Source organism: Geotrypetes seraphini, chromosome 6 (assembly GCF_902459505.1).
Source record: "Geotrypetes seraphini chromosome 6, aGeoSer1.1, whole genome shotgun sequence".
NCBI lineage: Eukaryota > Metazoa > Chordata > Amphibia > Gymnophiona > Dermophiidae > Geotrypetes > Geotrypetes seraphini.
The window spans coordinates 42,504,743-42,532,617 of record NC_047089.1 but is presented as its reverse complement, the minus strand read 5'-3'; the positions used below and the strand labels follow the sequence as shown (position 1 = coordinate 42,532,617).

At 43.8% G+C, this 27,875-nt stretch overlaps 1 protein-coding gene across 1 annotated transcript in view; it reads left to right on the top strand.

Annotated features, from left to right (window-relative positions):
- XPO4 (exportin 4) overlaps positions 1-27,875 on the top strand; it is a 237,878-nt gene that overhangs the window by 62,163 nt on the left and 147,840 nt on the right. The window contains exons 6-9 of the mRNA XM_033949810.1: positions 417-570; positions 9,947-10,059; positions 23,395-23,552; positions 23,887-24,061. Coding sequence (XP_033805701.1) covers positions 417-570; positions 9,947-10,059; positions 23,395-23,552; positions 23,887-24,061 — 600 coding nt within the window. The remainder of the gene's footprint in view (positions 1-416; positions 571-9,946; positions 10,060-23,394; positions 23,553-23,886; positions 24,062-27,875) is intronic.

The window sequence follows — 27,875 nt, the reverse complement described above, 5'->3', positions numbered from 1 at the left end:
TTAGTGACAGTGCACTTTCATACTGTACATACCGGGCTCCATGGATGGCGTCACCCATCTGTGAGAATATCTGCCTGCTGTTCCTGGATAACACCTGTTACAGGTAAATAACTGTTCTTTTTTGTTAGATATTTTGATTTACAGATTTTTTTTTTTTCCCTCTGGAAGTGATGTCCTTTGTAGATATTGCTATACTGCATTTTTAAAGAAACTGATGTGTGAAAAGGTAACATAAAAATAAATAACATTAATACAGATATATTGTGCTTCAACAATTACGTTTGCTGGAATAGAACAGTGTAACATTTCACAGCTCAAGTTGAAATCATTCCTGTGTGGGTGTGATGGGGGAAACTAAGATCTCACTGTTCAAAGTTTTAAGAACCCAATAAATATTCTTGTGCTTTGGCTTTTAGGAAGAAGATCTTCGGCAGATCTTCATGTTAACAGTAGAGGTACTCCAAGAATTCAGCAGACGAGAGAACCTTAATGCTCAAATGTCTTCAGTATTTCAACGGTATCTTGCACTAGCCAATCAGGTCTTAAGTTGGAATTTCCTTCCGCCAAATTATATCCTTTCACTATGTGAGACTGTTAACTTGTAACAAACAATTACCTGTTAAATCATTATCTTATTTGTGTTCACTGAAGTCCTGTTTCTTGTCATTAACTAATAGATGTTAATATTCATGAGTTGATCTCAATAAGGTCTTATACTTGGGCTATCCTTTATTGGGTAGACCAAAATGCATTGTATGCCTCTTTCTACAGTTTATTCAGGTTCTGTATGCTGTCCCATTTTTGCTGTGTTGGCTCTTTACTCATGACTTGAGTACGGAGGTAGTTAGTCATATGAAAAAATTAGGCCACCCCATGAAATATTCAGTTCTTTCTTAAAAAATGTTTACATATCGATGTCAAATCATTTTTTATTTATCTCTGGAAAAGAAAATGATGTAATTGCAGGTAAACAACAAAAATTTTCCTTGATTTCCTCATGAAACAAAAGATATCCACAAAAATGTGTATTCTAAATGAGGAATAAATTAGGTGTACACCCTACACCCTACTAGCTAGTGTTACCCCCCCTTGGCTGAAATAACTGCAGTGAGATGCTTCTTGTAGCAATCTACCAGTCTTTGAGGAAAGTTTGGCCCACTCCTCAATGCAGAAATCTTTCACATGTGAGATATTTGAGGGGTTTCTTGCATGTACAGCCCATTTCAAATCACCCAATAGCATCTCAGTGGGATTAAGAGCAGGGCTTTGACTTGGCTACTCCAGGTATTTCCATTTCTTAGTTTTCAGCCGGTCTTTGGTGGATTTACTGGTATGTTTTGGGTCCAGTTCCGCTTCAGCTTTAATTTTCTTACAGATGGTCTCGCATGTTCCTCAAGAACCCTCTGATACACAGTAGAATTCATGGTGGATTCTATTATGGTGAGCTGGCCAGGTTCTGCTGCAGCAAAGCACCCCCAAACCATTACACTTCCACCTCAATGCTTCACAGTTGGTAGGAGGTTCTTTTCTTGGAATGCTGTATTTGGTGTACGCAAAAAATGTCGTCTTTTCTGGTGTCCATATAATTCAATTTTAGAAACCTTCTCTCATCTCTGATCTGAGGCTTTCCTTTTCAGTTCTAGCACAACACAACAACATAACACAGTGAGTAAGGCTATTGCAGCCTATGGGAAAATTTTTTTTTTGGGGGGGGAATTCTTAAAACTAATTTTTGAAGGTTTCTAAGGTTAGAACTCGGGTTCCCCACCTTCCAAAATCCCTTCCCTGCATTTATTTGAGTTTGCATTTTTTTTTCCTCCACGGGCTGTTTTAGGCTGTTGCTATCTTGGATTTCCCAGTTTTATTTTAAAAGCCTTTATCTACCTCTATACCCCTAATTTTGACAGAAAACAATATAGATGGATTCCTCAGGAGGAGATAATTTGGATTAATGTCACATTTGCAGTGGATGCCTATCTCAATGGTGTTCCATGTGCCGCACAACATGTGAGAGGGGCAGTGTTCCCTCTAAGCTGCGCTGGCGTGCGCTGGCGCACAAAATATTGCCTCGCAGCGCACAATGTCACGTCACAGCGCACGGCGTACGGAGATGGCAGGCCGCGGCGAGAGGAGAATCGGGCGAGTTGGCGCTGGCGCCCGATATTTTTAGCGCACGGGGAAAAAATTTTGCTCACACCACCCGCCCGCTTAGAGGGGACACTGGATGGGGGCTTTGTCTCCCATTCTGCTTAGGGTGGCTCAATTGGAGTGTTTTTGTTCAGAAATTCTGGAAGGAGACAGAGAAAGAAGATGTTGTGTCCCCGGTGAAGCGCAGCCGAGTCCTTTTAGACAAACACCAGAAGCCACCACGTGAGACCCTGCCAGGATCCTCTAGGCAACCTGGGCAGTGGTTCTCTCCAGAATTCATACACATGATGTACAAAGCCTTTTTAGGTTTTAAAAGCCAGCCTAACCCTGCGAGGGCCTCAGCAGAGGTAGCACCAGGATTTTTACCTGAAGGAGCAGGGTCTACCTCAAGGAGCCATGCTGATTTCTCAGGAATAATATGGACCCCTGCTTTTATTTGTAAATCGTTTTGAAACTATGATATTGCGATTGAATCAAAATTTTAATAAAACTTGATATGTGTAGATGGCACACAGGTAGGTGGTTCCTTTTATTACCACCTAGAGAATGACATGGGTACAAAGTTTTTCCCCATCCTCTCAGGAACTCAGTTTCCCCGCGCTGTCCCTGCCCCATTCCTGTAAGCTCTGCCTTAACCACACAAGCCTTGAACACTTATGATTTTAAAGTGAGTGAGGTTTGTGCAGGTGAGGACAGAGCTTGCAGGAATGGGGGACGGGGCAGGGAAAATTTTGTCCCCGTGTCATTCTCTATTACCACCTTTTATGTTTTGTTTAATAGTAGTTTATAGTTTTATTTTTAGTCTGTCTGGTTTTATAGTCTGGTTTTAAAAGCATTGTTGTTTAATATTTGTATTTTGAGCAGAACAGACGTGCGTAGTTTCTGGGAGCTTCTCCACCCCCCTCTCTTCTGTTTGTACTCTAGGACTTGCTAGATGCTTTGGTACCAATTGATGGGAAGGAGCTCATCCCAGAGTGATGGGAGGTGGAACATGAAAACAAACGGGCTCTCTACAACCCTCGCAACCAGAGGGGGTTAAAACCCGATGGTCAAGTCCTGGTTACAAGAAAGAAGATTAACAAGGTAAGAACCTACAGTAATCTTTTCATATTATGCTTGGTTCATAGTATATTATGTTAACTTTTGTTGAAGCTTAATTTAAAAAAATTTCTTAAATTCTAATCTGCTTGAGACCAGTTATACTGTAGTAGTTTACCTATCTTGAAAGGTTGACAAAATATTGAAAGGTTTGAATGCATGCCCAGTTACTCATTATTGGTTGAATTCTTAATATTGGTCATAGGCAAAAAAAAAAATTAAATGTCAATGATTTTAACATTTTTAAACTTGAAAACTGAAAATTTAAGGTTTGTTCTAGTGGACTCAAATCTTGAACTTTTTAATGTTACATAAGAAAATTTGCGTGTATGTTATATGTAATTTGTTGTGGTGTGTCTTTGAAGTGTTTTGTATGACAAATGTAAAGGTTTTATTTTGTATGTTAATATTAACTCCCCTGGATAAGGGCGGGTGAGAAATAAACAAAATATATCTTAAGACAATTGATTCCTTTTGGGTGTAACTTTGTCATGCTTTGTGTGTGTGTAATAGAATATGAATTGCTTAATGAGAGCTTGTTTTCTTCATGAATAGGAACAGTCTTTAATCTATTGTCAAATGTGTCAACAGTCTATTAGTATGACACCCAGTGCTAAAAATATTGTTGTTAAATACTGAGGCTTGTTAAAATAGTGACTTCCTTTTTCTTTTACATGAGGTACCATATTTTTTGCTCCATAAGACGCACCCCAGATTTAGAGGAGGAAAACAAGAAAAAAAACCATTCTGAACCAAATTGTGCACCGAACCTCCCTCACTCCTTGTCAAGCTCTGCACCCAACCCCACATTCCTTGCTAGGCTCTGCACCCTGTCCTTCCTTCACCTACCACCCCCTTCACCTCTGGTGGTCTAATGATAGGCTGGGACAGGAGGTATCCGTCCCAGCTGACTTAACAATTTTTTCCTCCCCCCCACGGTACTACTTTTTAAAACACAGTCCATACACATGTTCTGGTCCTGCCCTGCTGTTCAAGATTTTTGGGCTGCTGTTTTTGCTTTTGTGGAACGCATTTGGAAAATTACCATTCATCGTCCCCTTTGCTCCTGTTTGGTATGGTTCCTCATTATTTCCCTCGTATGAAGGGAGTTGCAGCTTTTCTCAAGTGGACTGTGCTTATTGCTCTGAAATGTATCTTGTTAAAATGGCTTGAGACTGATGCTCTGGACTATTCATTATGGCGATGCCAGATGATTACTCTCTTGATGTGGGAACGAAGGGATGTGAAAGATATGTCTTCTCTTCCAGGTCATATCTTTCAGCGCACTGGGAACTGTTTTGGACTACCATGACTCCTCTGGCTCGCAGCCATTTGCTTAATTGCTGAATTTTTGTCTAGTGTCCCTTATTTGTTATGCTTGGTATGACTGCTTCTTTTGGGTTTACTTTTGTACTATTTATTTGGATGGAGGACCCGGGGTGGGGAGGGGAATGCTTTGTGGGTTGGTTTTGGGGTGGGGGGGGGGTTGTTTGGGGGGGTTGGGATATGTGGGGAATAGGTTACTCATGACAAAAGGTTGAGCTGTTTTGCTTCTTGTATCGTTACTGTGATGCTGTCTTTTACTTGCTCAATAAAATATATTTGACTAAAACACGGCCCACCTGCCGGCCCTTCCTTTTAAAACACCCCCTGCCCCGCAGTACCTTTTTAAGTGCCCCTTAAGCCTACAGCGTTGTATGGGCCGGCAGGAGCATGCTGTCTGCGTTGCTGCCTGGGCCCACCCTGCTTTCAGAATGACTGCCTCAGTTATTGCAGGACTTGAGAAAACTCACTGCAGCCTTCTGAAAGCAGGGTGGATCCAGGCAGCAGTGCAGACACCATGTTCCTGCCTGCCGATACAATGCTGGACCACCAGGTTTAAGGGGGCGCTTAAAAGGTACTGTGAAGCGCGGTGGGGGGGTGTTTTCAAAAGGTACCTGGGGGGGTGTTGTCATCTTCTCTCCAAAAGATGCACTCCCTTTTCCACCCCCTTTTTGGGGGTGGAAAAAGTGTCTTATGGACCGAAAAATATGGTATCTTGGTTCATGTCTATGCTGTTAAATCTTGAGGAAATGTAATTGTAACAATATATTCTTGGATTAACTTTTACTAGCATTTGAGTATAGTATATATTTGAACTTTTATTTCCTTATCAGTAGATTTAAATTCGCAGTTAAGAAAAAGTTATAATTTCTATGCATGTACTATGGGAAAATTGTGCTATGAAACCACTTGTAGAACAGGGCTAAAACAGTGTTTATAGCAGGAGATACCACGATTGATGGCTTGACATCTGTGAGTACAGTAAAAAGCTCAAGTTTTAGCATTGACTGCCGATAAATTCATCAAAGTTTCACTGCAAAAATATATTTCATTGTCTGTCCCCTGCTCCTTTTGAGTTAGAGGACTTGATGTGCTACAAAATGTCAATATCTACATCAGAATTATAAGAAATCAACAAGTGTTTAAGCCTGTTACATTAACGGGTGCTAGAGTAGATGTGTCTTTCTTTCTGACTCCCTCTCCTTAGCTGCTTTCTACACTCAGGCCCAACAATTGTCCCTTTCTATTCCCTCCCTCCTTCCTTAGTGCCCCCATTGCCTCCTTCCTATGTCCTTAGGGCCGGATTCTGTATAGGACAGCCCAGGAGAGGCGTTCTGTACAGAATCGGGCCTACACTAAACCCTGATTCTGTAACCGGCGTCCATGTTACAGACGCCGGTTACAGAATCGGGTTAGAGTAAACGCGGCCACTATACTTATCGCAGCAAGGGATCTCTCTGCCGCTAAATGTATAGAGGCCGCGGCCGCCTGTCCGATTGCCAGCAGGAGGGTGCCCAACCCCTCTTGCTGGAAGATGCCCCCCCCCCCTACACTACCGATCACTGGCAGGAGGGTGCCCAATCCCTCCTGCCAGAAGACGCCCCCTCTCCGCACCCCCCCCCACGCTAACAGCCCCCAATCCTCCCTCCCACCAAGCTAACCTTTAATTGTTGGCCAGACGGGTTTTGCCCGTCCAGCCGGCAGGCCCGCCTCATCGAAATGAGGCGGGCCCACCCCTTCCCGGCCCATCCCGCGAAGCCTAAGGCCTGATTGGCCCAGGCTCTAGAAGCCTGGATCAATCAGGCCTTAGGCATAGCGGGTCCGCCCATCCCCACTAAGCCTAAGCCTAGGCTGGAAAATATGTATAGAGCGAGGAATCTCCGCTTGGTTAATTTCCCAGTGACTCATTTGTTATCTCCTGAAATATTGTTAAGAAAATTTTTTTAAAGAAATACTGGGATTATCCAATGCGGAAAATTTCCCAATAAATAATTGTTATTATATTCCGCAAAAGAAAGTACAATCCGACCAGGAGGTGGACCACCTGGTAGCAGATGATATAAACCTGACAGAGTTTTTGGAGGATACTCAGGATGTGATCCAGAGTAGGTCCACCATGGTAATAACATGCATGAGTGAGAGAGATGAAATGCTAATAATGAAACTTTACTTTAAAAACAGGTTGACCAAATTTTGTGGAGATTTGGTTAGAATTTTTCCTGATGTCTCAAGAGCAACGCAACTAAGAAGGAAAGAATTTTTGAAATTAAGAATAAGAGTCTTAGCACTTGAGGCATCTTTTTACCTAAAATTTCCATGTAAATGTCTTGTCAAAGTACAAGACATTGAATATATATTCTGGGATCTTATTCAATTGCAACAATTCCTAATAGCTCGAGAACAGAAATGAGTTTATTTTTTGTTTTTCTTTTGCCTTAAATGATTCACTACTGAGAAAATGGTAGGATGTTAAGAGTCCCAATTTGTAGGAAATGGTTGTGATTCATCTGAATCAAAAACCAACTTCTTAGTTTTCCTATATTTTGTTAGTTGTAAAGTAGCATGTCTCCCCATTATTGTGGGCTTGAAAAGGATTTTTCTGTGCTGTACAATTATTGTTAAACTTTGTGTTAGAAACCTTTTTTTCCTTGGTATCATCTCATATTGTTAATTATTAAATTTATAAAAAAAAAAAGAATAAATGTAGATTCTGCTGCATATCAAAATAAAGGCGAAAATTATCAGTCAGCATTTTAAGGACAGCATACAAGGTAGGCCATATTAAAGCTTATGGGCTGGCCAGTATAAAGAGTAATATGTTAGGTGTTTTCTGAAAATTTAGCAGTTTAGGAGCTAGTGTGATTCCCTCGCCCTCTTTTTTACAAAACCATGCAAGAGGTTTATAGCTCCAGCCGGTGAGCTGAATGGTCTCCGATGCTCAGAGCAGCAGAACATTCAGTGTGCTGGCTTGCGCTAAAAACCTCTTGTGTAGTTTTGTTAAAAAAAAAGGGGGGGGGAGTAAATGTTGGTGACTGATAGAGTTGGAACTGATTTCTGTTTGCTAAACAAGGTAAAGATTATTGAAACACGTGGGTGGCTTTAATGTACTAGATACACTGGCCAGTTCAACAATATGATTTTCAGACATCCAAGTATAGTGAAGGGTTGTACTCTGACCTTTTGTTGTTTGTATGTGTCCTTTGTTTTGTTTTCTTTCTTCAGGTTAGAGATGACAATCGGGTTCCAGTGAGCATGCACATAGTTCCTGTTCCACCGATGCCAGGGAGATGGCTTCAGCTGACATGACAGGGTCACTTGCCAAAGAGCAGCACAGAATTTCTAAAAAAAATAAAAATTTAAAAAATGGGTCAAGAGCATAGGTGCTTTGATTCAGCAGTAGTCGAGTATGCCACTACTCGTAAGGAAATGAAGTTATGGTCTATTAAATCAGGTTAGTGATTTCTTTTCATACAAAGGCAAAGAACTTTGTATTGGAATAAATCTTGTACAGCTTATTTTGCCATCTACTGCTAATGGAGAAATTGGAATCTTTTTTTATTGACTTTTGACTCTTTCAGAGCTAGGGACTATGGAGTTAAATGAGTGCTCTCATTCTGTCCAATTGGACATTTTTAAAGCTTGGCCTACAAACCTTATGGCCCAGATCAGTGGTCTTCATTAATTTTTAAGTGAGGGCTAAAGAAGAGAAAACAAATATCTTCGTACCAGAACACCTGGCCTTGGTCACACAATGAATCCTGTGCAAATACAGGACAACAAACTAAAAGTCCTAATATAGATAACTGAAAACCATGATGCCAGACTTTGCATACAGCACACCACCAGAGAAATAAAGAGAAATACATTTCCTCCTGAACAGTGCAAAATATAGATGGTAGATTTAAATTCCCCAAATTGACATATTTCAATCACTGAATTGAAAATGAAATCATTTTCCTATCTTTGTTATCTGGTGACTTCATTTTTCTAATTATCTTTTAACTTCCTTCTGTCTGTGCTCTTAACTGTTTCCAAGACCAACTTATCCATTTGCTGTTTTTCTCTTCACTTTCTGCCCTTATATCTATCTTTGACATTAACTTTTAACATTCAACTTTCTTCCATTTCTCTACTTTTCTCAATTTGTCTACTTTTCCATGTCTTCCCTTCCTCTCGATCCATGTGTATCATCTCCCTCTCTCTCTGCCTTTCCCCTTTCGCTCACGATCCATGGGCGTCATCTCCTCCCTCTCTTTCTGCCCGTCCCCTTTCCCTCCCCTCTCCCTGTCAGAATTGGCACTTTTTTCCAGTGCTGCAATCCTGCATTCTTTGGGCTATGGGCAGCGTGAATGAAGTAAACACACTGCCTTCAGTGGCCCCGGAAGCTTTCCCTCTGCTGCAGCTTCCTACCATGTGGACAGGAAGCTGTATCGGAGGGAAAGCTTCCAGGGTTGCCAAAGGTAGCATTTTTATTTCATTCACACTGCCCATGGTCTGAAGAGTACAGGACTGCAACACTAGAAAAAAAAGTGCCAGATCCCAAAGGAGGGATGACATTCTGCACAGGCTCTGTAGACCACCACAGAAGTCTCTGAGGGTTGTCATTGGCTCGCGGGCCTTGCAATAAAGACCACTGACCTATATTATTGAACTGGGAGATTTTTTTTAAAGAATAATTTGTAGAATGACTATTAAAACTCTTTGTTATTCACTTTGAATGTTATGGTTCCTGAGAAACCTAGTGCATATATTATGGGACACCTTTGATGGAGCTGTAATCTTTTTTAGACTATATTTGTGTTATCTGGTTGTCATCCCCTCATTACGAACACGTCTATTAATATATCTATGTGATTGTGGTGTCAGGCAGTTCCTTTGTCGCTTCACAGCATGTGTAGAAGCTTAAGCTACCATAAGGCCAACATAATTATCATCTTTCTGTGAAACATTCCTCGAGTAATACCATATTTTTTTTGTGTGTGTGTGTAGTAGAGAGCTATCTTTAGGCTGCTTCTTGCAAACTGCCAGGAATTTTTTTTTTCCCCTCCAAAATTTCCTGTTTTGAATATATGTCGACATTTGTTAATTGTGGTTGCTGATTTCTGCTCCCTGTCACATTTAAGTATACTGGTTATCAAAGTGATTGTATCAGTTTGGTATGCAATCAAACCGTTATCTAAAGTTCCTAGTGCAGTCTTTATTTTTGGTACTTAATACCTTTTATTCCTTGGCCTCATGCAGGAATTATGCAGTGTATGTGAAGGGGCTTAATATTTGTTTCCATTGCATTCTTTCTCAATGGATCCTTGCTGTATCTGAGGTTTCTTTTCTTTAAAGCCAAGTAGGAATGTTATTGTTGACCTTGACACCAGATAACTGGGCAGACATTATATAGCTATGTTTGAGTCCTCACAAAATGTGATGCTAAAACCAACTGAGTCCTGGCGTGAGACCCTTCTGGACAGCAGAGTTATGGAGCTTTTCTTTACAGTAAGTCTCTCATTCTTCATCTTAAGCATTAATAATACAACTTTGAAAATAATCTCACTTGTGCTATGGTACAGGGCAGGTACAGTGTAAAACTTATTGTTGGCATTTATGTGCCGTTTTATGAATTAAATAATTTTGAATGGATGTTGTGCTCCTTTTTTCCTGTTTTTTGGGGAAAAAGTGCTGGGAAGATTCATACAAAATGCTTTTATGAGCCCTTTGATTTTGTAGGCAAATGATACTTATAGTTTGAGTTTGGAATTACAATTTTATGTAGAGCTAACAAATGTGTTCAGAGAGCTTAAAACAGTTTAAGGAACTGTTGCTGTGGATTCAGATGTTTTGTCTGGGCATAGATAATTAGTGGATCGGTGAATGTAAAATATTTTGTTCCAGCCAGGATACAGGTCTATCCCCAACAGGTCTGGTATTCAGAAAAATCATGCAGCATATGTAGAAATGTTCATTTGTTTGGGGGGGAGAGGGAGGCCTTTAAGTTCAGAGCCTTAACTCAAGCAAGAATTTATTTGCTATTCACCTAATTCGTATATTTTTTTGTTTCAACAGATAAGTAATATACCTTTTTTTAAAATTTATATCAGCACAGCAGTAACAAATTTCTGACATGGGCATTGTTCGGTTGACAGTACTTTTTAAGCTACATATTACACTACACACATAGGAAACTGAAATGCCTGTATTAATCAGACTATTTTCATTTTTCAGTAAAAAGCATTTGGATGCTATAGTTAAAATGGTTAACAGAAGAGCCTTAATATTTTTACAGCTTACACTTGGGTCTATTTGTGTATACATTCAGTAAAAATTTGCTGGATTGAAAGCTAAAATTTCTCTTAAACAAGTTTTCTTTTTTTTTTAAAGGTAAAACAAACTGAGACTGTTAGATCTCCACAAACTGAGCAGCTGTCTAGACCATCCAAACAGCTGCTACTGTCAGCTGTGAACCTCCTCTTCCAAATATCTTTAGGGTTTACAAGTTTAACCCTTTATAGCGTAATTTTGGTTTTCAGTTCTCATAATTATACCTAATTAAATATTACTACAATATCATAGTTAAGTTAATGTGCCTTCATTGGCAGAAATGTTGAGGTTAGGTTTTGCTCTGAAATACTGTTTTACATGACTGCTGTAGCAAGGTAAAAGAACAGTGCCTGAAAGTGACACTTTAGGAGTTGCATGTGATAGACAAAACAAATTTCCAAAGACCATATGTCCATTTTATCCCAGGACAAGCAGGCAGCATATTCTTGACTGATGGGTGACGGCACCGATGGAGCCCCGGTATGGACAATTTTAGAGTGATTGCACTCTAAGAACTTTGAAAGTTCTAGTATGCCGCACCGCGCACGCGCGAGTGCCTTCCCGCCCGACAGAGGCGCGCGGTCTCCAGTTTCTTAGTTTCCGCGGAGCTAAGAAGACGCGTGTTCCAACTGCTGTTGGAAAATTTTTTCAAATTTTTCTCGCCTTCCCGCTCGCGCGTTATTTTCTTGTCGTGATTTATTCACCTTATCGTTTCTTTCTTTTATTAAAAAAAAAAAAAAAAAGAAAAAAAGTCCATTTTCGACTTTTTTCCGGTCAGCCCCAGCGGGGCCTGTTGGCACCATTGAAGCCTCGGGCTTCGATTTTGCTACGGCCGTTTTTCCCTTCATGCCCCCTTCACCGGGTTTTAAGAAGTGTCAGCAGTGTGCACGTCCTATTTCTCTTTCCGACCCGCACAAGTGGTGCCTTCAGTGTCTGGGTCCGGACCATAGGGCAGAAACGTGCACCCGCTGCAGTTCTCTCCAAAAGAGAACTCTAAAGAATCGCCAAATTCAACAGCGAATTCTTTTCGGTGCCGCCATGGAAGTTCCCCCGGCATCGACACCGTCATCTTCCTCCAAATCGGCACCGGTGACTTCGACACCGCAAGATCCATCCTCGGTGTCGCACCCTGTTGGTAAGCCGGCTAAGAAGCCATCCCCTACTGTCCTTAGCCCGCCAGTCGAACAAGCAGTGAGCCAAGTCCTGCAGACTGTGCGCCGGCCTCGCAAACGCTCCGCTCCTATTGAAGTCACTGCCTCTTCATTGGCATCGACTTCGCCTGAGCGTCGAGCTGCACCGCAGGTACCGAGCAAGAAAAAAGCGGTACCGGTGCCATCGGGACCATCTCTGGATGAGAGAATAGCATCCATCCTTCAGGTCCAGCTTAAGGAGCAGTTACAACACTTGCTCCCGGCTCTGCTGACTCCGAGCCTTCCAGTGTCGGTACCTACTGAGCATTCGGTACCGATCGTTGAACAGCCTGTTTTGTCGGCATCGACGTTGTCGGCACCGCAAAAATCTGTTTCTATGCCTGTTCTCTCGGCGGAACCGAAGTCTCTTCGACGCACTGCTTACTCGACTTCGGAGCCGGTGCCGTTCTCTGACACCCGTACTGCTGTACAGTCACCCGTTACGGTGTCCATGAGGTCTGGTAAATCGGTACGCAAAACCAAGCATACCGAACCTTCTACCCCACTTTCTCAGGGCCGTCTGTCATCGGTACGGGACCCTGATTTGTGGGATGATTCTGATGACCCCCTCGGTACCGAGGCAGATTATTCCTCGGAGGAGGATGTTACATCGGTGCAGGATCCTGCTGGTAAGCCAGAGCACTCATCCTTCACCAAGTTTCTTAAGGAGATGTCGGACACCCTTTCCATCCCTCTAGAGTCTGACTCTAACAAATCCAAAGTATTTCTTGATGCTTTGGATTTTGACCAGCCTCCGAAAGAATTTTTAAAGTTACCCCTCCATGACATCTTGAGGGAAACTTTTTACAAAAATTTAGAAACTCCTCTCACCGTTCCAGGAGCCCCTAGGAAGCTGGAATCGCTTTACAAGGTGATTCCTATTCCAGGGTTTGAGAAACCCCAGCTGCCCCATGAATCTCTGCTGGTGGAGTCCACCCTCAAAAAATCGGCAGGCTCTAGTGTATATGCCTCTGTCCCTCCTGGCAGAGAGGGCAAGGCCATGGATAAATTTGGTAAAAGACTTTACCAAAATGCAATGCTGGCCAATCGTTCAGGTAACTATGCGTTTCACTTCTCTTTTTACCTGAAACATTTGTTTCAGCAAGTCTCTTCTTTTCAAAAGTATCTTCCTGACCGTAAGCTTCCTGCATTCCAACAATGCACTTCCAGTCTCCTACAACTCAGGAAGTTCATGGTCCGGTCCATCTATGATACTTTTGAACTCACATCCCGAGCCACGGCTATGTCTGTAGCGATGAGACGATTGGCATGGCTCCGAGTCTCCGACCTTGATGTGAACCACCAGGACCGCCTTGCCAATGCTCCCTGCCTGGCTGATGAGCTCTTTGGAGAATCTATGGATACCACCACTCAAAAGCTCTCTGCCCATGAGACGAGGTGGGATACTTTGCTGAAAAATAAAAAGAAGTCTCCTCTTCCTCATCCATTTAGACAGCAGCCATCATATCAGAGGCGGTTTTCTGATCGGCCAGTTCAGCCTCAACCTCCACAACCTCGGAGGCAGTGGCAACAGCACCAACAAGCACGTCAGCAACAGCCGCCTACCATAAAGCCTGTCACTCAGACTAAGCCGACTCAGCTCTTTTGACTCCCTTCTCCTGGGCATTGCCAGTCTCCCTCCCTCCTGTCCTCTTCCACAGCCCATAGGAGGTCGATTAACCATTTTTCACTCTCGATGGGAGGTAATCACCACCGACCAGTGGGTGCTCTCGATCATAGCCCATGGCTACTCCCTCAATTTTCAGACTCCTCCGCCGTTAGGCCTGCCAAAAGAGTCTGCTTCCAACAAGTCTCAGTCCCTCCTTCTCGCTCAAGAGGTTCAATCCCTCCTTCTTCTCAATGCCATCGAAGAAGTTCCTCAAGATCAGCGAGGTCAGGGTTTTTACTCCCGGTACTTTCTAGTTCTCAAAAAGACCGGAGACCTCAGACCCATCTTAGATCTCAGAGATCTCAACAAATGTTTGGTCAAGGAGAAGTTCAAAATGCTCTCTCTTGCCACCCTCTACCCTCTTCTCGCTCAGGGCGACTGGCTGTGCTCCCTCGATCTCAAAGAGGCTTACACACATATTCCTATCCATCTGACGTCCAGGCAATATCTGCGCTTTCTCATCAATCATCATCATTATCAGTACAAAGTGCTACCCTTCGGCCTGGCCTCCTCTCCCATGGTATTCACCAAATGTCTGATTGTGGTAGCGGCCTATCTCCGCTCTCACAACTTTCAAGTCTTCCCTTATCTGGACGACTGGTTGATCAAAGCTCATTCCCCTCAGGCGGTTCTGCTTGCCACCAATCAGACCATTCACTTCCTTCGACTATTAGGGTTCGAAATCAATCTACCCAAGTCTCACCTCATTCCGACACAGCGACTTCAATTTATTGGAGCCGTTCTGGACACTGTTCTGATGAGGGCGTTTCTTCCATCCAACCGCCTTCACGCCATCCTCCATCTCTGTCAGCAGGTGTTTCAACAGATTACCATTTCTGCAAATCACATGATGGTACTATTGGGGCACATGGCTTCGACAGTACATGTCACACCCTTCGCACGTCTCCACCTGCGTACTCCTCAATGGACCTTAGCGAACCAATGGTCCCAAGCGACGGATCCTTGTTCACAACACATATCTGTGACCTCGTCTCTTCGACAGTCGCTTCTTTGGTGGTTGACATCTTCAAATCTATCCAGAGGTCTGCTGTTCCATCTACCTCCTCATCAACTAGTCATCACCACAGATTCCTCCCCCTATGCCTGGGGAGCTCACTTGAACGAATTCCAAACTCAGGGATTTTGGACTGCCCAGGAAAAGAAACACCACATCAATTTCCTGGAACTCCGAGCGATGTTCTATGCCCTCAAGGCGTTTCAACATCTTCTCTTTCCTCAAGTACTACTCATTTGCACAGACAATCAAGTTGCAATGTACTACATCAACAAACAGGGAGGAACGGGCTCTCGCCTGTTGTTTCAGGAAGCCCAACGGATTTGGTCTTGGGCGACAGCTCGTCACTTATTCCTGAAGGCTATCTACATTCAAGGGGAACAGAATTCCTTAGCGGACAATCTCAGCAGAATTCTCCAACCTCACGAATGGACTCTCGATCCCTCGACTCTTCAGACCATTTTCGCTCAATGGGGCACTCCTCAAGTGGACCTTTTTGCAGCTCCCCACAACCATCAGCTGCCCCTGTTTTGCTCCAGACTCTCCTCTCCTCACTGTCTGGCGCCCGATGCATTTCTCCTGGATTGGACCAGTCTCTTCCTATATGCTTTTCCCCCTCTACCGCTCATGCTGCGAACACTGTTCAAGCTCAAGAGGGAACAAGCCACCATGATTCTCATCGCTCCACGGTGGCCCAGGCAACATTGGTTCTCCCTTCTACTTCAACTCAGTTCCAGAGAACCCATACCTCTTCCACTGTTTCCTTCTCTGCTTTCTCAGCATCAGCAGACCCTACTGCATCCCAACCTACAGTCTCTGCACCTGACAGCTTGGTATCTCTCGGGCTGACTTCGGCTCACTCACTCCTTTCTCAGCCTGTCCGCTCTATCATTGATGCTTCCAGGAAACCGGCCACGCTCCAGTGTTATCAACAGAAGTGGTCTCGGTTTTCTTCCTGGTGCTTCTTACATCACCATGATCCCATGTCTCTAGCAGTGGGACTGGTGTTGGACTATCTTCTTTCCTTGTCTGACTCTGGTCTTAAATCTACTTCTATCAGAGTTCACCTTAGTGCAATTGTTGCCTTTCATGAGCCAATTAATGGAAAACCCCTCTCGGCTCATCCTTTGGTTTCTCGGTTCATGAGGGGCCTTTTCAATGTGAAACCACCTCTCAAGCCTCCTCCTGTGGTCTGGGATCTCAATGTGGTTCTTTCCGCTTTAATGAAGCCTCCTTTTGAACCTTTGGCCACAGCGCATTTCAAATTTCTTACCTGGAAAGTGGTCTTCCTTATAGCTCTCACTTCTGCCAGGAGGGTCAGTGAACTGCATGCACTAGTGGTCGATCCAGCTTTCACTGTTTTTCACCATGATAAGGTGGTTCTCCGTACACACCCCAAATTTCTTCCTAAGGTTGTGTCTGACTTTCATCTTAACCAGTCCATAGTCCTACCTGTATTTTTTCCAAAGCCTCATTCTCATCCAGGTGAACAGGCTTTGCATACCTTGGACTGTAAACGTGCTCTGGCTTACTATCTTGAACGTACTAAGCCCCACAGATCATCTCCTCAACTATTTTTGTCCTTTGATCCTAATAAGTTGGGTCATCCTGTATCTAAACGCACTCTCTCCAATTGGCTTGCTGCTTGCGTTTCTTTCTGTTATGCTCAGTCGGGCCTGACACTGGAAGGTTCTGTCACGGGCCACAAAGTTAGAGCTATGGCAGCGTCTGTAGCTTTCCTCCGATCTACTTCCATTGAGGAAATCTGCAAGGCTGCTACTTGGTCCTCAGTTCACACTTTTACATCATATTATTGTCTGGACGCATTCTCCAGACGGGATGGACACTTCGGCCAATCTGTTTTACAAAATTTATTTTCCTAATGGCCAACCTTCCCTCCATCCCTCTTTTTGTTAGCTTGGAGGTCACCCATCAGTCAAGAATATGCTGCCTGCTTGTCCTGGGATAAAGCACAGTTACTTACCGTAACAGGTGTTATCCAGGGACAGCAGGCAGATATTCTTGCGTCCCTCCCACCTCCCCGGGTTGGCTTCTTAGCTGGCTTATCCTAACTGGAGACCGCGCGCCTCTGTCGGGCGGGAAGGCATTCGCGCGTGCGCGGTGCGGCCTACTAGAACTTTCAAAGTTCTTAGAGTGCAATCACTCTAAAATTGTCCGTACCGGGGCTCCGTCGGTGCCGTCACCCATCAGTCAAGAATATCTGCCTGCTGTCCCTGGATAACACCTGTTACGGTAAGTAACTGTGCTTTTTTGTTGTCTGACTAAAACGAATATACTTTAAGTTTGTTTTCCTGAATAACTTTAATCTTGATGTCATCTTGATATCAGATAAGCTATTCTGGAGAGCAGTCTGCTTAGCCTGTTGTTTACCAGTTTCTAACAGTAAATGGTAGTTATCCTAGGACAAGCAGGCAGCATATTCTCACATGTGGGTGATGTCATCCACAGAGCCCCCGTTGCATTGTCACTTTAAGAACTTGAAAAAGTTTGTGAACTGCCCACACCCGTGCATTTGCGAGTGCCTTCCCAACTGATGCTGTTTGCGGCTCCTCAGTTTGCTCCATCGAGTAAGCCATCTAAAAAGCCGCCAGCTTCCCAACAGGTCTTGCAGGTCACCATTGCATAGAGTCCCTTGATGGTGACCAAGCGACGACCATCCTTACGTCTGGCCTCTCTTCACGGTCACATGCAATCTCTTCATGGTCACCCTTGCTGAGGCCAGACAAGGCACCGATGGTACCGGCAGAACGCCAAATGGTACCGGTGTGCTTGTAGCATGAGAAACTCAAAGCGCTTTTCCAAGTCAGTGATATGTTCAAGCTTCTTGTTTCGGCACTGACCCAATCGGTACTGATCCAGCCTGAACATAAGGCCACTAGGTCCTGTGGTACCGACACTGGATCTCAGGTACCGTGCCGATGTTCCACGCATAAAAACAGCATGCCTCATCGCAGATCCTGTTCTCCATCATGGTGTCATACAGCTGTTCCAGCCATCAGCGTTCTTCTTCATCCTCTCAAAGATCCAAGTCTGCTCAGCATTGTTTATCTTCAGCTTCCTTGAAGCATAAACATCGCTCTCCTTCCCACTCTTCCAAGCATAAAAGGAAGTCACATCATACATCGTCATCTTCATCGGACCAACACTGGACTCGACGCTATCGGTCACGATGCATTCCTTCACCAAAAGACTTTTTTGACTCAGACTTAGTCTGATGCAGCGGATGATGTTCCTGAGTCTACTACAGAAGCTTATGACACTACTTCTGAAAAGTCTTCTCAAAGTCCCCTCACAGAGCTAAGTCTCCAACCGAAAGATTTTCTTTCATAAAATTCATTCGGCAATTAGGTAAAGAGCTTCTAGTCAAATTAGAAGCCAATTCTGCTCATAGTACTGAATATTTAGAGGCATTAGACTATAATGATCCTCCTAAAGAACTCCTATGACTACCATTACATGGTATTCTCAAAGAGACTTTGCATAAAAACTGGGAGACCCGCCTTATTATTGCTGTAGCTTCCAGAAAATTGGACTCTTTTTATATAGAATTATCTCTTCCCCTGGTTTGACAAACATCAACTTCAGCATCAGTCCCTGATGGTAGAGTCGACTTTGAAAAAAAATCTACTCCATCCAGGGTAAATGCCTCAGTGCCTCCGGGATGTGAAGGGCGCACTATGGACAAGTTTGGCCATTGCCTATATCAAAACTCCATGTTGGCTAACAGAGTCCTAAACTACAATTTCTATATTTCCTGTTATGTCAAACATTGGTTAAAAAATTGTCCTCTTTTGATTAGGAACATTTCCTTCACAGCACTTACAGGATTTTCATCACATCTCTTGCATCCTTGCCCTGGCTAGAAGATATGTGGTGAGATAGGCTTATGATGTCTTTTGAGTTGTCTTCCAGGCGCTGGTCTTTGACCAAGGGCTGCCACGTGAGCGGACTGCTGGGCATGATGGACCACTGGTCTGACCCAGCAGCGGCAATTCTTATGTTCTTAGTGGCAATGAGATGTCTGGCATGACTTAGAGTCTCTGACATGGTTATCAACCTCAAGGATAGATTGGCTAACATTCCATTCTTGGGTGATGAGCTATTTGGTGATTCTATTGAAAACGCTACCCAAAAGCTCGCTGATCATGAGAAACATTGGGATGCTTTTGTTAAATCTAAGTCTAAGCATTCAACTTCCAAGAATTTCAAGTCTTCCTATCGGAGACATTTTTCTTTCAAACCTGCTGCTCCTACTAGACCACAGCAGAAGAAACAGAAGCAACTGTGTCCTCAAAGAAATCCAGGCCACAGCTCCAGAGAAGCCTGCTCAGTCTTTTTGATGTGCTTCTCGAGAGTATAGCCGCTATTTCTTTATCTCAGCCTCTTCCTCAACCCATCGGAGGATGGCTTCAACTTTTTTATCCTCACTGGGAACTGGTTACAACAGACTTCTGCATGCTAACAGTTATTCGAGAGGGATACTCTCTTCACTTTGTTGACATACCGCTGGATCATCCTCCAAGAGAGTCATCTTTCACCTTCAACAGACATCCCTTCTTCAGCGAATCTGATTTTTTTGGGACAATGAATCGATTTGAATCAATTCACTAAAGTGAATCGATTTGTACTGAACAGCACTACTCTACAGTAATTGTAAGGCACAATCCCCACCCATTCCCTGCATTCTTGCATCTGACAGTTAATATGGCAATCAGTATATGCATTCAAGCAGCTGTGCTGTTATTAATTCCCAAATTAATTACATAACACAATTTAGTAAATAGTCCCTTCATTTATAGACTACATTTCCTCAAAAATTGTGTATACAAAATTTATGCATGAAAGAATTACCAGTGCTGTTACATGTTAGAAATCAATTACAAATGGAAAATGGAAAGTAATACTTTAGAATCTTAAAAATATTTTAGCTATAGATATAAGACATTATAAAATTTCTACCTAGTGCATATGATAAAGGATCTCTGTGTATAAGGTTGACCTGATATTGCATGGTTTTCAAGAGATAAAGGGTTGTGTGTGAGAGGAGCTTTGTTATCACAGTTTAATGTCAAATCCAATTAAAAAAAATAGTTGCAGTCCTGAAAGATCCATGTACCTCAGGAAATACCTGGAAGCGGTTTTGCTTTTTTTTTTTTTGATCCCGAGTCTGAACCAGAAATAGGCAGTTCTGTTTGTATACATTTAGCCTGGTAATAAGATTGTTGGTATCTATAATAATAAACCCTAGAGCGTGCATGCACTCTTGAAACTCCGTGATTCCTGGCGCCATGAGGTGTGCCTCCATGCCGAATTCGATTTTTGAACACGAAGGCAGGCCAGAACACGGAGCAACTCCTCCCTCGCTGTCACTCACCGCCAGAGGAGGTGGAGGATCCTCTGCGAACTCCAGCCATCTCCCTCTCGAGCGCTCGGTCCTGTGAGCACTGCGACTCTGCTCGTGCTCCTCTCCTCCTGCCTCTCGATTCCTGGAACGCCAAGATGACGGCGGGGCTGAGGCTGCGGGCGCTGGGCCGGCAGCGGCAGCCACCTTCACTCACAGAGAGCTGGGACATGGGGAGCCATGACCGGGAAGGGGGGGGGGGAGGAAGAAGGAAGTGCCATTGGTCAGGCCAAAGGAAACTGGTGCGAGGCTTACAAGTCCACGGGCGAGAAAAGCCCCCGACTGATGCCTCTAAATATTGGAACCGGGTGTCCGGCAACAACTTCCAGCGGCCGCAGCACTCTAAACACGCTGCTTCGCGGCCTTCTACTGCCCTGATTTGCTCTGCCCGACATGGCAGAGCAAATCAAGGCAATAGAAGGCCGCAAAGCAGCGTGTTTAGAGTGCTGCGGCCGCTGCTAAGAGTGCACGTTTGTCGGGACTGTGGGAAGGGAAGGGGGCGGTAAGGGACTAGAGACAGTCAGGGAGGAACTGGAGGGGGAGAGGGAATGGGGGCTGCTTTGGGGGAGGGGTGTGCTGGGAGGCAGACAGCTTTGCTTGGGGGGGAGACAGAAAGGGGGCCACGGAGGGACAGAGAGGAACGAGGGGGAGAGGGAAAGGAGGCTGCTTTGGGGGGAGGGGTGTGTTGGGAGGCAGACAGCTTTGCTTGGGGGGGGGAAGACAGAAGGGGGCCACGGAAAGACAGTCAGGGAGGAACTGGAGAGGGAAAGGGGACTGCTTTGGGGGAGGGGTGTGCTGGGAAGAAGACAGCTTTGCTTGGATGGAAGACAGAATGGGGGCCATGGAGAGACAGGAAGGAACTGGAGGGGGAGAGGGAAAGGAGGCTGCTTTGGGGGGAGGGGTGTGTTGGGAGGCAGACAGCTTTGCTTGGGGGAGGAGAGACAGAAGGGGGCTACGGAGACAGGGAGGAACTGGAGGGAGAGAGGGAAAGGGGTCTGCTTTGGGGTAGGGGTGTGCTGCGAGCCAGACAGCTTTGCTTGGGGGGGGAAAGACAGAAGGGGGGCCACAGAGAGACAGTCAGGGAGGAACTGGAGGGGGAGAGGGAAAGGGGCCTGCTGTGGGAGAGGGGTGTGCTGAGAGCCAGACAGCTTTGCTTGGGGGTCGAAGACAGAAGGGGGGCCACGGAGAGACAGTCAGGGAGGAACTGGAGGGGGGAGAGGGAAAGGGGGCTGCTTTGGGGGAGGGGTGTGCTGGGAGGTAGACAGCTTTGCATTTGGGGGAAGACAGAAGGGGGGCCACGGAGAGACAGTCAGGGAGGAACTGGAGGGGGAGAGGGAAAGGGGCCTGCTGTGGGGGAGGGGTTAGCTGAGAGCCAGTCAGCTTTGCTTGGGGGGAGGAAAGGCGGGGGGGAGGAAAGGCGGAAGGGAGGCCACGGAGAGACAGTCAGGGAGGAACTGGAGGGGGAGAGGGAAAGGGGGCTGCTTTGGGGGAGAGGTGTGCTGGGAGGCAGACAGCTTTGCTTGGCGGGGAAAGACAGAAGGGGGGCCACGGAGAGACAGTCAGGGAGGAACTGGAGGGGCAGAGGGAAAGGGGGCTGCTTTGGGGGGGTGTTGGGAGGCAGACAGCTTTGCTTGGCTGGGAAAGACAGAAGGGGGGCCACGGAGAGACAGTCAGGGAGGAACTGTAGGGGGAGAGGGAAAGGGGCCTGCTGTGGGAGAGGGGTGTGCTGAGAGCCAGACAGCTTTGCTTGGGGGGGGAAGACAGAAGGGGGGCCACGGAGAGACAGTCAGGGAGGAACTGGAGGGGGAGAGGGAAAGGGGGCTGCTTTGGGGGAGGGGTGTGCTGGGAGGTAGACAGCTTTGCATTTGGGGGAAGACAGAAGGGGGGCCACGGAGAGACTGTCAGGGAGGAACTGGAGGGGGAGAGGGAAAGGGAGCTGCTTTGGGGTATGGGTGTGCTGAGAGCCAGACAGCTTTGCTTGGGGGGGGGGAGAGACAGAAGGGTGGCCACAGAGAGACAGTCAGGGAGGAACTGGAGGGGGAGAGGGAAAAGGGGGCTGCTTTCTAGCACCCGTTAATGTAACGGGCTTAAACACTAGTCATCATATAAAAGCTAATCCAGTGTGTTTCACCATGTTCCTAGAAAATACAGTATATGTATTAAAATCCCAAAATAGTTTGTAGTTTTGAGGATAGTTGAATGGGTTTAAAGTTTGGGCCGGTAAGTTGATTTATTTGGTATTTCAGTAAATGTATACAGTGCATCAACCTTAAATTTGACTTATGGAAAATAAATCCTTTGAATTTTTTTTCTGAGTATTCTATACATTTTTTAAAAATTGGGTTGAAAGAAAAGCAGATGTATATATAAAAAAAATAAAAAAAATCAACCATTAGACATTAGACGTTTACCTCCCGCAATTGTGTTTTTTAGTGCAGGCCGGCGCACTGAATGCTCTGTTCTGCTCCTGATGCTCATAGGAACTCTGAGTTTCAGAAGCAGCGCAAAGCATTCAGCACGCTGGCCTGCGCTAAAAATCTCTGTTATGGTTTTAAAAAAGGCAAATAGTTGATTGAGATGCCAGATCAGGACTGCTTTTCTCTATTTGTATTTGTTTTAAATGTATTCCGATGTCTAAAAAATGGTCTCTCATGTCACTCACTGTTCATAATACTAAATTCAGTGGTGTACCACATCTGCCAGAGAAATGAAACCCAATTATAAGCAGAGGTAATGTGAGGGTGTTGTAATGGATGATGCCTATTTGTTTCTTGTGTCTTGTGTTTACCTCTACTAAAAAAGCATCCATAAACTCCTGATTGAACTTATTAGCTAACTTTAGCAAAGATGCTGTCGCCTAGACATAGTAAGCATAATAGAAATGACTGTCATTATTGCTGTTTTTAGATGGAGCAGTGTCTGACTAGCTGGCATCTGTCTCACTCTTTAAGCACAAAATAGAGTAGATAGTCCAGTAATCAAAATGTAAGTAGCACTTGGTTAAATGTTAGTTTTCATAAATGTTATTATGGATCAGGAAACAAGTGAAGTGAGGTATGTTTGGAAATTCTCTTGGTTTAACAAGTCAGAGATGTTCTTTTGTTTTGAAAGTTACTAGAATAAAGCAAGCTGCCTCATGTCAATCTGAATTGATAGCTGTGCTTTATTGTGCTGTTAATGTTCTTTTCTTGATATAGTTGATCGTTCTTTATAACAGGTACATCGTAAAATCCGAGAAGATTCTGATATGGCCCAGGACTCATTACAGTGTTTAGCACAACTTGCCTCCCTTCATGGATTGATCTTCCCAGATGAAAGATCACAAGTTGATTACCTAGTGCATTTCATTGAGGGCTTGCTGAATACTATTAACGGGTATGTAATCATGAACTTTTATTTTCTCTGTATATGTACGTAGTTTTGAATTTACTGGTATGCTGGTAACTTTTAAATTTTCCCTGCTGTGATCCTTTAACTCTTTATTCCTTGGTCCTCTCTGCATTCTGTTCCCCTAGCCTCCTATGTATATGGGGGGTATATAAATGTTCCGTATTGAAGATGTTAAATGTGGAGCTGCCTTTGAAATTCTGAAAGCACCACTGCATGTCTATTGTGTGTTCACAAATTTGTTGAACAAAATCGGATGCACTTCAATGTTTTTACTCTACGCTTTTTCTTCAGAAAGAAAAATTGTTGCTTTTTTATTTAGAATAGAAATCGAGGACTCAGAAGCAGTAGGAATCTCCAATATAATCAGTAACCTGATAACTGTCTTCCCTCGAAATATTTTAACTGCCATTCCGAATGAACTTTTCTCTTCATTTGTTAACTGCCTCACACATCTTACCTGCTCGTTTGGGAGAAGTGCTGCCTTGGAGGAAGTGGTGAGTGCCCCAGCTTTCTGCAATTTATCCTTGCATGCTTCAGCAGCTGTACTGTGGGCTTTTAGTTTGCATTTCTGAATACAGGCAGTCCAGGGGTTAAGAACTTTGCATTTCTAAATACAGGCAGTTCCCAGGTTAAACTATTCTTAAGTTGGATTTGTATGTAATTCAGAACTTGTAGATTTTAAGATTTTTGCTGCTTACCTCTACTCCCAGCCGACAAAAGGGCCAACTGTCCCTACCAGTGTTCCCTCTGTTACAGCATGCACAACCACATGCTATTCTTAATGTGGCCATATATCATTCCTGAATCTGCTGCAGAAGTGTAGGAGACTGTGCCACTGAAAATACTGCTCAGTGAAATGAAATGAAGCTGTGCCCACATTTTTAAGAATGAGTCGTACTTACCATATATACCCGAATATAAACAAAGATTTTTATATTTGAGACTACTAGTGTAGTTTAAAAAAATATCCAGGGCTGTGGGGAATGGAGTCGTGGGGCAGGGGCAGGCCCAACATGTGAGGCATGTAGCTGATTCCTCCCGGTGGCATCCACAGCAGTCCTCCATGCTGTTTGCCAGCCACCAGGAGGAGGGGGAAGTGAGGAGTCAGCGGTGCGTCTGGATTGTGAGCAGCCCTTCCTACGGTCCTATCCTAGTCCTGCTAAACCGGCAACAGCAAAGCCAGCCATCGCGGGGTCCTTCCCTCTTGCCAAATCTCTTAAAGGCTCTGCCAGTGTCGATCTCACCCCCCTCTGAAGTTACTTCCTGATTTTGAGGGGTGGGATCGAGACTAGCACAACCTATAACGATTTAGTAAGAGAGAAGGCCCCTGCGACAGCTGGCTTCGTTATTGCCAGCTGGTTTAGCGGGACCGGGACAAGACTGAAGTCGGAGCTGCTCACAATCCGGATGCGCTGCTGACTTCTCATTTCCCCACTCCTTTTGGTGGCTGGCAAACAGCATGGAGGACTGCCATGGCCGGCGGCGGAAGGAATCAGCTGCCTGCCACACATGTCGGGCCTGTTGGAAGAAGCAAAGGGTAAAAGGTGATAGGGAGGGATCTGGGATGTAGGTGGAGAGAAAGAGAGATGTGTTGGAGGAAAGAGGGGAGAGGATATGCTGGATGGAGGGGGGCAAGACAGTAGATACTGGTTAGAGTGAAAATAAAGGGAGAAAGATGATGATGCTGGAAGGGGGAGGGAAAGAGGGGAAGAGTTAGCAAAAGAACTGGAGAAATAGAAGCAGATAGAGATGCAGAAAAATAAATGGAGGAAAACTGAAAGGAAAAGGTTAAAGTCAAAGATGGATATAGGAGAGGAAGTGAAGACAGGAATGAGAGAAGAGGCATATAGACTGCAGAACTTGGAAAGAAAATTAAGACAAGACAGAATAAAGCAGAAACTGGGATAAACATAGGTAAAATGGCCAGTCAACAAAGGTAGAAAAAATTTTTATTTTTAATTTCATGAACAGAAAATGCGGTTTTACTGTAAATTTGTACTGCTTTTTATATTCCAAAGTGTAGAGTGCTGTTTCTCTTTCTCTGATGTTGAACTTCATATGGCTTCTTGAGGTTTAAGTTTGATTTTTGTCTACATTTATTTAAGTTTGTGGTTGCTTGTAGTTGCGTTTTCCTATGTAGGGGCCTTGTTGTGAATATGTTAGCTTTGGCATATATGCATCACAGATATTGGTATTATGTTTAGTGACTTATGAGATAGCTGATGGGGAGGGAGGGTGAACAGTCTTTATAGATTGGCTCACCATGATAACCCAAATTTCTAACCTCAGTTTATATTAAAGTTAGCCTTTTTCCCCCTTTTGAGGGGATCCGATTATATTCGAGTATTTACGGTAAGTCGGGCGTTTGCAATTCAGGTACTGCCTGTACCCCTCTCTGATGTAAGATCTGTAAGTGCAATAATAAAGTGCCAAGAAAAGAAATACAGCAAACTAAAGGTTCCATATATAATCTCCAAATGCATTTCTAAAAAGCCAGGCCTTTATTTCCTTCTGGAATGCTAAGAACTCTGCAAAGTTATGCTTTGAATGGTAAAGAATAGAGAATGACATGGGGACACATTTTTCCCTGTCCCTGCGAGTTTTGTCACTGTCCCTGTAAGCTCTGCCTTAACTGCACAAGCCTTGAACACTTATGATTTTAAAGAGTTTGAGGCTTGTGCAGATGAGGATGAAGCTTGCAGGAATAGGGCAGGGACAGGAAAAGAAGTCGCTAGGACAGGATGGGGAAAATGGGTTCCCCATGGGGACAGGGAAAAATTTGTCCCAGTGTCATTCTCTAGTAAAGAATTCAAGGCTGTAAAGCCTGCACATGAAAATGCATCTTTTGACTATGTCTAAGTCCTTTTTCAAGGCATTGACTTGGTGGCCTCAAAGTGGGAAATGTTCACATTCCTGTATGTAATGCTGGCTATCTGATTTTCAGTTTTTTGTCTTCATTTATTTATTGAAAAAAATTCAATAATGAAAATGATTGAACAAATGTATAACAGAATTGCACAATAAAGAAGGGGGGAACAATTATACCAGATAAACTTGTAAGGTAAACGAGTGACAAAAATTTAGTTATCTTTACTCAATGTAGAAAAATATAGTTTTAATGCAGACCATTTACTAGTAAATTTACAAGTTGAATTAGATTTCTTAGCATAATAACTTTCATATCTCTATGTTAAAAACAGGTCAAATTCCACCATTTATCATAAGATAATTGCTTTAAATCTTTCCAAGAAGAGCAAATTATTTTCAGAGCAAGTGACAGAAGTGAATCTAACAGTACACAATCCGAATCGGATAAGGAAGTACAAAAGCAAATGCTCTTCAGTATCAAAATTTTATAAGGAACAAAATAGAAAATACTTTGCAAATCACGGCCCAAACTTTGGACCAGTACTCCTGGGAAAAAGGACATTCATAGATATGTTTGATGCTCCCCAAGTTTATACTACAGGACCGGCAGTCTTTAGAATATGTATTATTAATGTAATGGGATTTAGCTGGTGTCCAAAGGGCCTTATGAGCTTGAAAATAAAGGGATTATGTGGCCAAAGCAGATTTAGAAAATTTAAATACAGAAAGCCAAAAGGAGTCTCAGTCTTGATCTATAATATCTATTTCCCAGGAATGTTGGAAGTCCATGCAACCTAGAAAGAACTTGTTTTGGAGAATTTTATAGAACTTAGAGGCTGCATGATCAGTGTTCAATATTGTTCAGCACAATGTAACAATATCTGGGGAAATTCATAAGCTAGAATATGGAATTTCACTTTTAGGAATTGCTGTTCTCAGTTGGAGCCAAGTATAAAATTGAGAGGAAGGTATTGGCCTTGGGCAAAAGTTTTCCAGGTTTTAGTAAGAGGGTCAATGGAAGGCGCTCAAATCCCAAATGTTGAGACTCTGCCATTGATGCCAAGATATAGGTTTATTATCAATAAGTAATAGTGGATTGTTTCATAAAGGGATAGAATAGGTGTTAGTGTGGGGATAGTTTGGATGGAATCTAAGAATTGTAGCTGTTCAAAAGTATATCTGATCACAGGGTTATTCTGAAGCTGTTTAGGGAGGGACATTCCAAGTATGCTAGATAAAGGCAGTGACAGCCATCTTGAACTATTAATAGGGTTGTGTGATAGAAGCTGCAGAATGAAGGCTTTTTGATAAAGTAACAGATCAGGAACATTAACTCCACCTAAAAGTTTTGCAGTTTTTAACTTCATTAGGGAGATCCTAGGGGTCTTATTGCATAAAAATTTAGAAAGTATCCTTTCCATATTCTTGTAAAAGCAGTTA